General features: G+C 29.3%; 1 protein-coding gene across 2 annotated transcripts in view; it reads right to left on the bottom strand.

Annotated features, from left to right (window-relative positions):
- Positions 1 to 8,920, bottom strand: part of LOC117167731 (eukaryotic translation initiation factor 2 subunit 2-like) — a 100,843-nt gene extending 91,923 nt beyond the window's left edge. For both annotated transcript variants that reach the window (XM_033352879.1, XM_033352881.1), the window contains exon 1: positions 8,758 to 8,920. In XM_033352879.1, coding sequence (XP_033208770.1) covers positions 8,758 to 8,775 — 18 coding nt within the window. In that variant the 5' untranslated portion in view covers positions 8,776 to 8,920. The remainder of the gene's footprint in view (positions 1 to 8,757) is intronic.
- Positions 8,921 to 12,457: the final 3,537 nt, after the last annotated feature.

Here is a 12,457-nt window from a genome sequence, read left to right as displayed (position 1 = left end):
GTGATAAAATACGAGTGACTCATTTAAGAAAATCTTAGGGACGAGAGTAAGTTCGAGAAAGAGGTAGTAAAGTGATAAATGTGCCAGACACTTTGTCAAAGAAATTTTCCTAGATAAATAGTAAAAACTGTTTCTCGCAAGCCAGGCTACCTAACTATTGTCAGGGTGCACGTTCACTTTTCACTATAAGATTTAGGTTTGGATGTCCATGCATTTCCTCTCGGCTATAATTCTGGCCTACGTAAACATTTTAAAGTCTCTACTTTATAATCTTCGAGTACCCACACAGCTACACTGTGTGGCTATTCGAAGACAACTCGGATGACCGCGCAAACTGCACCCTTCGGTTGGTAATTTAGAAAGTTTGAGAGCAAGCGGCCGTTTTCACGCCCGACCCTTTTTGGAAATGTATTGGCAGCCTCCGAATGATGCCTCAGAACGGCTTGAGTCCTCGCCGATTGCACGTCGCGAATTTCCTTACCTCCGCAGCCTCGTCCGAGCAACGCTCCGAGTGCAATTTGTAACCCTCTCATTGAGCCCCGCTCTGAGACGTATGAGTTTACTTCCTTTAATAAATACTTTTGTTTGTGTGAACTCTCATAACAATTCTTTCTTGTTTCGAAACAAATTTCCCTTGATCCAACAATACTACAGTTCCACTGCCAGCAAACCTCATCTAAAATTTTTTTAGCAATTTACAAGTTACATTTTTTTAGGAAACTTAAGAAAACTTTTTTATAATATTCAAATCTTTCAAAATTCTTAAAAAGCTTTTTCTTTCGAAATATTAAAAAATCTATTTTTTGCTCAAAATTTGTCGGCATCTCAGCAAATAACAAACTCAAAACATCCACTAAAATCATATTCATACAAAAAATTTGAAAGGATTTCTTGTTTTTCAAAATAAATTGTTACAAAAAATTTTAAAAGATTTCTAAAACTGCTGAGAAAGAATCCATAATATCTTCAGCAATTTTTAAATTTTTTAGGACGTAAAAATTGTAAGAAAAATTTGGGTGTTGAAGTGATGGAAAATATTTTCGAAGTTTAAAAGATTTCCTAATATTTATCAAATATTTATAAAACGACGAAATTTCAAGAAATAGTTAAATATTCTATAAAAAAAGTATCTTCCAATTTAAAAAACACTGTCATTATTTGCAAGATTACATGATTATTGCAATTTTTCCACAACATTTAAAAAATGCAATGACCCTGCCAAGTCTTCCAGGTTTTGTGTAAAAGAAATAATTAACTTACGTTTTGTCCCGTTTGTGTTCTAAATCAACATTCATACCTTTCGTAACACAAAAGTTATAATTAGCCTTTCGACTGAATTGTACTTCAATAAATTTTTCCAATTTCACTAGACAAAAAAATTTTTTAAACAAATTATTGAAAAAAATGAAATTGAAAAAAAATTGAAACTTTTTTTAAACTTTGAAAGGTTTCAAGAGAATGAAACAATATTCTTGAGATTAATACGAAAATTTAAAAGGATTTTTTTTATATTAATTTTTTTTTTAATATTTCTATAAATTTCGCGAAAAAATCGGAATATTTAAGACAAGTTTTTAAATTTTTTATTAAATTTTTTTAAATTTTAAGTAAAATTCGCTTCCGTATCAGACATTTAGTAACACAGACATTTAGTAACACAAAAAATGAATTTTATACTAAGATTAGTTTTGAAGCATTAAAAAGACAAATTAAATAACTCAATTTCCAACCAATAAACAACGGATTTTAAAAAGTTCAATTTTCAATAAAAAGAAAACTTTTAACCCAGAAAATTAATTTTCTGATAAAAAACAACAAACTTGAAAACAAACATTTTAAGTTTTTCAACCAAATAGATGAATTTCTTACCGAAAAAGATCAATTTTGAACATTAATTAAAATAATTAAATTTTCCATTCAAAATCAACAAATTTCCAAAAAGAATTAAATTTTTAATGAAAAAGATCATTTTTTAACCGAGAAGATAAATTTTCTACCAACAAAAACAATGAATTCAAAAAATATATAGTAATCTTTAAACATCAAAAAAGTATTAATTTTCAATAAAAATGTTATTTTCCACTTTTTTATTTTTTTTATCGTTATGTACTAAAAGAATGATTAAAATTTTGATTAATAGGCTCTTAAATTAATCTTTGAATACCAAAAACCAGTAATTTTTACAAAATGTTTAATTTGCATAATCATTCAGATACTTTTATATAAACTTTTTAATCAAAGCATCCCAAATTCACCCAGCCAATTTGCGAACTAGAATATAGACCATATACGCGAAATTACTCACTCTGATCTTCTCTACCGACATTGTCAAACTGGAACAATGCCGCCCTGTTTGACCGCTCAAGTAGAACCGTCTATCATCTATTCCAGTTCGTAAACTGGCCTGAGTAATTGGGGGCGCTTTATTGTAGTTCGCAAAAGCCTCAAGTAGTAGGTGGCGCTGGCGAAAATCGTTCGAAATAAAATACACGGGATCGCCCACCTCCAAAGATATTATAAGCATAGATGCGCCACGGGAGGTCGGAGTGACAGAACGATATATATATATATATATATATAAACATTTTTGCGTGCCTCGAGGTACTGCCCTCTTCAACTTTTCGAAGCTTCTATGGAAACCGCGTCCTTTGCCTACGTCTACCGGAGGGGTGAGGCCAAGGCGAAAGCCAAACCGAAAGTGCCGGTGATTTTCTGTTTCTCGATTCTCGCGCTTGCTTTCGCCAGCCATATCTATAACTGACTCGGGGCTGTCTATGCACGCCGAAAATATTAAAATTAATGAGGGCCTAAAATTATTATATTTATTATGTTAAAATTAATTGATTTCTTTCACGGTTTCTTTTTAAAAAAGGACATTTTCGAGATAGTAAATAAATTTAAAAAGTAAATAAATTTTTTGATAATTCAGATTTTAGTTAAATGAAAAAGTTAAATTAACTCCTCGTCTGGTTTCTTTTAAAAGAGAAATTTTGGAAATACTATATAAATAAGTTTAAAAAAACTCTTGTCAAATTTTAGAATTGTAGTGAAATTTCAAACATTATTTAAAAAAATATAATTGTTACAAAAATAGTGAATTAAAGGTTGAAATACTTCACTGTATAAATTTATCCTACATGTATTTTTAAGTCCTAAAATATTTTATTATTTTTTCGCATGATTATATAACAGAAGTAAAATTTACACTTCTCTGTAGTGTCGAATTGACAATTTACATTTAATTCCGAGGAAAAATTTAAGGTTTTCACTACTCATTTAATTATTTATCAAAATTATATTAAAATTCTGTTTTTTCGTTGTTTTTGTTTCTTGATTATTTGAAACGTATAATCTTTTTCCTTATAATTATTTTAATTGCAAAAACCAGTAACTAGACTGTGCCTTACACATTAAAATTTAATTTTAAAAGTTTGAGGGCAGTTAACCACTTGCAATTCTTATGCTCATCAGAATTCACAACTTCAAAGAAATCCAAATAGTTTAGAAAAATAATTCGAGAATCGAAGAATCCAAAGATTCTAAAGAAATATCAGGCGTTTAGGAGTGCATCTCAGCAACTAAGGCTATTACAAAAAAATGGAAAAGGAAAGAATTCCAAAGAATAAAAATAATTCAATAATTTTTGGCAAGCCGGGAAATGACCGGAAATTTGTTTCCTTAATTAAAACGGCCACCTGGATTTCTTAGTATTTAAAAAATTATTATATTCATTGGTGTTTTCTTGTAAAAATAGTTATACTTTTGCGTACTTGTAAAAAAATTCCCACCAAGGATTGAAAAAATGTTTGATTTTATTTATTTCTTCAATTGATTTTTTTTAAGTTTGCAATAACAAAGAAAAACTATCTAATTCGGGGTTGTAAGGGTTTGAAAATCGTGATTTATTTTTTTCATAAATAGTTTGGAAATAATTTTCATATTGTACACATCAGCTGGTTTTTAGGTATATTGTATTGATGATGTGTACAATGTAAAAATTATTTCGAAACTATTTATGGAAAAAATAAATCACGATTTTAAACACTTAAAATCCCTAATTGGATAGTTTTTCTTTGTTATTGCAAACTTAAAAAAAATTCACTTGAAGAAATAAATAAAATCAAAAATTTTTTCAATATATATATATATATATATATATATATATACACACTCATACATATGCACGCTATGCCTTAAAGTTAATAAAATCCCTCGTATCAGTTATTATTTAAAACTCACTTTCAATTGATTTGAATTTGCAATATGAAACGCTTTAAATTCCTAAGATTTAAAGTCGAAATATACAATGAACTTGCAACAAAGAAGATTCATTTTCTTACCAAAAAAGACAAACTTTTAAGAAATTCCATGAATTTTTAACCAAAAAGTGGAATTTTCAACTTATAAAGGATCCATTTCTAATCAAAAATAGACAAGTTGCAATTTTCAAAAAAAAGTAATTTTTAACATAAAAACCAAATTGTCAACAAAAAAAGTTCAATGTTAAACCAAAGAGGTAAATCATGCAGAAATATGATTTTTAAAAAACTAGATTTAACAAAAATGAAAAAAAAAACGGAAAAGTACATTTACAAACGAATCCTACTTTAATTTTCTACCATATTGTTAAATCATTAATCAAAATATACTAATTTAAAACTTAACAATTGCATTTTTAATAAAAAGAAGATGAAAAAAAATCAAGAAAATTAATTTTCGACCAAAAAGATGAATTTTCCACAAAACAAAAGAATGTTTTAAAAAATAATTAAATTTTAAACTTACAGAGTATAAATTTCTAACAAAAACGTAAAATTGCAAATTTTCAGATAAAAAAATAATTTTGACCAAAACAAAAAATCCGAAATGTCAAGAAAATTATTACATGTTAAAAAAAAGATTAATATTCAACTAAATCGAGAAATTAAATTTTCAACAAAAGAGTCAGCCCCAAAGATCAAGGGGAGTCCAAAAATATGAATCTTTAATAATAAAGTTCAACTTTTAACCAAGTCGTTTAATTTTCAATTAAAGAAGATAGATTGCGAAAAAAATAGTTACATTTTTAAATAAAGAAATGAATTTTCCAGCATTGTATTAATGATCTACCAAAATAAGACGAGCTTTCAACAAAATTTATAAATTTTTAACAAAACTTTTGAATTTTAAAGCCGGGAGGAGCAATTTTAAACCAGATAATATTAATTTTTAATAAAAATATCAATTTAAATCAAAAATGAAATGTTTACCTTGTTAGTTAAAAAAAATTAATTCTTATTTTAAACAAAACGAATTTTCAACAAAATAATTACATTTTTAACAAAAGACTTCAGTCTAAAAATGACTTTTTATCCGCAGAAGATTAATTTTCTGAAAATAGAATAGTTAATTTTTCGACCAAAGAGTTGAATCTAAAACCAAAAGAATAATTTTTTTACAAAGTAATTCAACTTTTAACCAAGCTTCTGAATTCCTAACGAAACAAGATGACTTTTTAACAAAATAATTGCATTTTTACAGAATAATAAAATTTGCAACTGAATATTAGAATTCTTAACCAAACGAGTTGAATTCCGAACCACAAATATAATAGTAGACTTTCTACCAAAAAGGACTTCGTGAAAAAACGAGAAAAGGGGGTTTCTTAAAAACAGAGAAAAAAAGAACAATTCTTTACAAGTTAATAATAAGGAAACATACTAAATATTATCTAAGTTCGTAACTTTTCTTCCACTGACCCCAACCACTGTTCGAACCATAGTTTTTAGCATGACAGTAACAGCGTTTTACTTTGAAGAATTCAAATGGTTTAGAAACTGAAAATAATTACAAAAATTAAAAGGCCTCTAATTTTTCTCATTCTCATCATTTATGATTGAGAAAGGATAAGAAAACAAAGGTCCGACAAGTCCGACAAGAAAGGACGAGTTCGCTAACAGCAATTTTGGATAAAAATACAAATTTTAGGACCATTTGTTTATACTTAAAATTTTTATTTACGGCTATTAATAGTACTCAGAAGGCCAAACAATTTATCCTGATGACTTTTTTTTCATACAAAAAAAAATTCTCAGAGTTATAGCATTTTCAACATTTTTAATATCAATCGAAAATCAAAATTATAAGCCAAACAACGTACGATATGAAAAAAAGTAAAGAAAAATATTGCTTTTTAAAAGCCCTACAAGGTTATCATACAAACTTTTTAGATTTTCTTGTAAAATTGAAAATTCTAATTTTTATTTCACAAAAAATAATGAGATATGAAAAATCCCATTTTGTGTGCAAACTATGCAGGATACGAAAGAAGATGAATCAACAAAAATTGTAATCTCAAAAAAGATCTAAAAATTCGTTAACAATCACTTCTGAATAGGAGGCGTACCTTTTGTTGTATTCGCGAAAAATAACATTGAAAATATAAAAAAAAAACTTTGTGAAAAAATGATACAAGTTACGAAAAAAAATGATTAAACAAAAATTATTTACTCGAAGAAGAGCAACAAATTTGTTATGAATTACTTTTTGACATGACACGTAGTTTTGGTTTTGATCAGAAAAATGGTATTAAAAATAAAAATTTTGTGGAAAAACAACAAAAGGTACAAAAAAAAATTGATAGAAAAAAGTTATTCGCCCAAAAAAGTGATACAAATTTGTATTCATTTATTACATTCTTATTGTTAATGATGGAGAAAGTATTAGAATTGCTCGAAATTTGACATCACTACATACAAATTTTGAACCAAATGAAAAATCCTATTATTAGCATAACAACGCGATAGAGAAAAATGTCTATAAAAAAGGATTGTATTTTTAAGTATATTTTAAGGTGGTTCAGAAAATATAAATTTACAACTGTCTGTCAAAAAACGAGTGCTCAGCGCGAGTGTCACGATAATATTGTGTACCTCAAAGCCTACAGAGCTTTGAGAAACTTAATCTGTAACTTTATTATTTAAGTAGAAAATTCAGAATATGAACACGCATATAAATACTGCGATCTAAAGAGATGTTTTTGATAAAGTTTCATTCAAGCATTCTAAATGTAAAGAATAAATATCTGAGCGGGAATCGCGGGAATCAAAAGACGCGCGCCCCAGGCGCGCTCAAACTTGCGAGCCACGGGAACAGCGCATGATGAGAATGTGCCCGCGACAATAAATAGTTCATTTACGGATTATTTTATTACAAACTAACAATTAAGAGATAAATGTTTTTGAAACTTTCCAATAATTTCTGACCTTTTAGTTTAAATTGAGAAATGTAAGGTAAAATATTTATTTATTCTGATCAACCACTCGAGTAAAATTCAAAAATACATTTCTTCAATTTTGAAATTATGGGGTTCTCACTTTTAAAAATCGGGACATTATTTACTTACATAGTAAGACACATAAATTTCTATAAAATATTATATAAAAAAATAAAATAAAAAATAATTTTATTATATAATTTCATCCTTTCATTATAATTTATTTAATTCATAATTAATTTCACACATAGAAATTTACGTATTATTTGCATAAATTAATAATCGTGAGAGAGGCGGTATTCCTATAAAATTTAACTCTACATCTAAAAACTATAAATTGCTAATTATACATGCGAGAACGCTGTACGATCATATCTATTGAAAAAATTTAATGTTTTAAATTTCAACTCAATATGTTTATCAATTAAAACTTTTAATGACTTTGAACGTAGTTTCATTTAGTAGAATTTCTACAGTTTTTTTTTTTCAAAACAACAAAATAATATTATTTATAGACAGTAAATTTTAATTTCAAAATGACTAATTTTTTCCATAAAAGATGTCAGCTAAAAATATTTATTACGATACAATTACATTTTAATTCAATTTAAAAGTAACTCTTATGCATCTACATACTTTCTTGATGCAAAATTTATTCAAATAATTGATTCATTAATTCAAAATAATAAATCAAAATTTTCGATATAAAATTTGTATTTTATATTTTTAAGTATTTAGTATTTACCGACTTAGTATCGGCTATTTGATGGACTTTTTCGACGGGTGAAGATTGAAAGGGCAAGGTAGTTGGGGGGGTTGGTGCGATTTTCGGGTTGAGAGGCATGGGGGGATCTGGGAATTTTCGCCGGGAGCGCCGTCTACAATTAGTTCCTCGAACAATCACGTGCCGCATCTAGGCTTATAATATCTTTGCTATCTCCCACCTCATATCTGTTTAAACTGTGTAGAGGTCACAGCTGCGCTCTCTTCTGGGAATTTCCTGTGCTACCGCTTAAAAGTATATATATTTAGGGGTATTTTTCAGAACTCTGATAGGGCTGGTTTTGAGTGCATGCAGTGGGAATCCGATACCGGGTTGAAATTCGAACAAACCTCTTTTTCTAACGTGTGGAGATAGAGGTTCATTCGATTTTCGACTTCGAAACCACATAGAAGACCTACTGCTGTCCCGAAGGAATGACTACGACACATATAACCTAACTTTTTAAAGAGTCGTCGCCATGTCACGTTCCGCACCGCATGTTTCATTGCACGGATCTCCAGAAAATTTTTCTTCTTGTTCACTTCAGATTCATAAAAAACATTTTTAAGAATCTTCATACCACAGTTTGAATTGTATTACAATACCATTAGGTTTAATTGTATTAAAGCGCTGTTGATCAGTTACACAGAAATTGGGTGGAAATATATGATAGCATATTGCCATGCCTAATTAATGCCCGATACTTGCCCTTTCATCTAAATTCATGTTTTATACATACCGATTCTTCCTCGGACATTCTCAAGACGAAACAAGACTATTTACACAAGAAATTCAGAAAATTGGATGCTTTAACCAAAACCAAACGTTGAATATGTCCAAATTGGGTGTTGCGTGAGAGAACCGTCGAAAACCCTAGTTGTTCGTTCTTATCATGGTCGAAGTACGCTAGACAGTGTCTCCAATCTTGGGAACTTCTTACACTGCGCTTGCGTTGCGCCGACCAGACGCCGATAGCCCGATTGGTCACTGTTTGCGCGCTGAGTTTGAATTTTATAAATATTCAGATTTATTATTTACGAGTAATAATGATTGGAAAACGCATCAAAAGTCATTTATTAATCCTAAATTAGAACTTTGGAGTAACCGATCAAAAAAGAATGCGATTTTCATGCAAAAAACATGATTAATTCCGATGTTAGGAAAAAATAGATTTTTTCTTTAATTTAACATTTTAAATGTTTAAAACTATTAATAAAAAGGTAATAAGAAGTCTTAGTTTTACGCAAAAATTATTAGTTTTAATAGTGTAAATAAGATTTGATGATTTGTATACAATAATATTTATTTTATAATAATTATACAACAATTAATTTGTCACAGTACACACAACAGAAAATTTGTTTAAATTTCTAGAATCTAGACAACAAACTAAAAATGTTATTTATATATTTAGCGAACATTGTGTCACTGTCTTGTAATCCAGTTCTTCAAGTTACTGAAAAATGTATGATATAACATTTGTCAGTGCAGTAATTAATTGTTCTTAAATAATTTTTGGTAATTTTAGTAATTTTATTTTAAGTGACATTGTCGGAAATAAACAAAATTTTAATTTTAAGACACGATAGAGACTAGATTAATCATTGGGAATGATTTATTTCTCTGAACTCAGAATGTATAACCTCTTTTTCATTATAATTGAATTATTTATTATAAATATTAAATCTGAATACTTATATAATTCAAACTCAGCGCGCAAACAGTGACCAATCGGGTTGGCGGTGTCTGGTCGGCGCGACACACGCACAGTTTAAAAAGTCCCCAAGAACTGAAGTGCCGTGTTAAATGACAACTAACTACTGAGGTTATGTTCCTGAAAATATTGTCAATTGAGTTTGACAATATATATGTTTATTTATTTCTGTGTGTTTTGTACAGAATTAAGTTGACAAATTGTAACGTAGAAGGTATGGGTAAGTAATACAGATTTAATTGTAATCATTAAATGATATAAAATGTGCACATTAAATAATGTGACAGTATAATATTAGGTAATATGTTGTTGTAACTTCTCGCGGGAGAAAAGGAGATAGAAAATCACAGTGTGCATGGCCCCTTCTCTGTGAGCATTGTCTTTAAACGCAATAACTGTACAGTTACCGCAGTCAGAACGTATGTACGGAGATCGGTCTCATTATTACTACATGTACTGTACACAGTGGAGACTATCTTTTGCACACCTTCACCCCCTACTCTTTAGCCCAGACATCTGTTTTCGCGTACGCACGCCGTGTGCAAATCTTAGTCCAGCGTCCAGCTCGAAAGTAGGTGTCTGCTCCAATATTTTAATTTTCTATGTTCGCGTATGTTCATTTTCGATAAAAAAAATTGATTCAGACAAAAAGAAGAGTAATTCTGTAAAAATAAAGTTTCAGTGCAAATGCTGCAACGAAGTATACCCTACATTCCTACTAAATCACATAAGGGAGATCCATGCTCCAATAGTTCCAGAGAAAACAAAATTGAAATTATGTTTGAACTACAAAAATGCATTTATCTAATTAAAAATTAACTGTTTTTATTGAAAATTCAACTGATCAGAAGAAAATTCGTACCTTCTTCATCATTTTTGATGAAAATAAATTTTTTTTCGTCGAAAATTTTACTATTCTGTTAAATATCTGTTTCTTTTCAAGTGAATAATTAATTTGTTCAACTGACTATTCCATTTTTTGGAGAAAATTCCATATTTTTTTATATAAATTTAATATTTTTTGTATAAAAAGCAATCATCTAATCAAAAATTAACTTTTTTCGGTTGAAAACTTTTTTGTTGAGAATTCATATTTTACGGTGAAAAATTCACCTTTTCTGTAGAAAATTCTTACTTTCTTCTCAAAAATTAAACAAATTGTTAGAAAATTGAACTATTTGGGTTAAAGTTCAATTACTTTGTTAAAAATAATTGTTTTACTTGAGGAATCATCATTTTTGTTAAAAATTAATTTCTTCCGTTGAAAATTTTATTATTTCATTTTTTGTCGAAAATTTGGCTTCTGGTTAAAAATTTGTCTTCTTGGCCAAAAATACTAATTCTCTTGTTTGCAACTTAAACTCCTTTGTTGACAATTTATGTATTTAAAAAAATTCGTCTTTGCCATACCGATCGAAATCTCTGAGTATTCTCATGCGAAATAGCCTGGCCGGTTTGGGACTATTTTCAGGTTCGATTTGATAGTCAAAGATATTTAGGCCCTTTTCAAGGTCTTTTTTGTGGCCCTTTTCAAGGTCTTCTTTGTGGCCCTTTTAAGAGTGATCCGACGGTAATATAATGTTCCTTTTGTATTCGTCACGTACCGGGCAGGCAGAGTTATTTACAGTAGTTGGCCGTCGCTAACCCGACTCTCCCTTTTTAAATTTCTCTTCAAATTATTAACATTCTCATTATACTTATTTATAATTATAACGTATATGCTAATATACAAATTTCTAGTTGAATAAAAAAATGTTGTCTTTTTTGGTGTATCTCATTTATGATCGTATTTTTATTTCAATTTCGGAAAGAACATTTTAAAGCCTTTAAAACACTTAGACAAGCTACATGGACCTTTAAATATATCTACCTGCGTGCCTGCGGAGAATTTCTCAGAGCTTCTCGGAGCCTTGAGAATCTTTAGCATATAATCTGAGATTTCTATCGGTAGAGAGGTAGCAAATCATTTTTATAATCTTTTGTTGTTAAAATCAACTGTTTAGAAAATTATTGAAAATTAAACTATTTTGTTGAAAGTGAAAATGAGCTCGATGATATTAAATGTTAAATCAACTATATAAATTTACGTAAAAAGTGGGGGGTGAAGGTCACAACGAAGGGGGCATGCGCACTGTGATTTTCTATCTCCTTTTCTCTCACAAGAAGTGTGCGAGTGTGTGCCGTATTGAATGACAACTAGAATCTGAGAATATGTGCCCGTAAATATTGTCAATCGAGTTTGTCAATATATACGTGCTTCTTTATTTCTATGTTTTTGTACGGGAATAAGTTAACAAATCATGATCTGAAAACTATGGGCAAGTAATACAAATTTAATTCTAATCATTATATGATATGGAATATGCATACTGAATAATGTGACAGTATAATATTAGATAACAAATTTCTTTATTTAACGAAAATTAAAAAAAAATTATGTTAGATTTTTGTTTTTTATATTTCCACCGGTTTCGGTCGCACACTTCTCGTGAGAAAAAAGGAGATAGCTAATCACTGTGCGCATGTCCCCTTCGTTATGAGAATTGGCTTTAAACTCTTAAATCTGGAAGTAAATGTGCATTTACCGCAGTCAGAACGTGTGTCCGGAGGTCTGTCTCCTCATTCAGCCCTATCCGACTCATTGAAAAGAGACCCGTGAATATAAACTTCCAAATGGTAGTATCAAAAAAGTCCGACAGGTAGTGCCACTTCTGCGTCTACACAG

The sequence above is a fragment of the Belonocnema kinseyi genome, chromosome 2, assembly GCF_010883055.1.
Source record: "Belonocnema kinseyi isolate 2016_QV_RU_SX_M_011 chromosome 2, B_treatae_v1, whole genome shotgun sequence".
NCBI classification, from domain to species: Eukaryota; Metazoa; Arthropoda; class Insecta; order Hymenoptera; family Cynipidae; genus Belonocnema; species Belonocnema kinseyi.
Note: the sequence above shows the minus strand (reverse complement) of the source record. Positions and strands in the feature narration are given on the sequence as shown.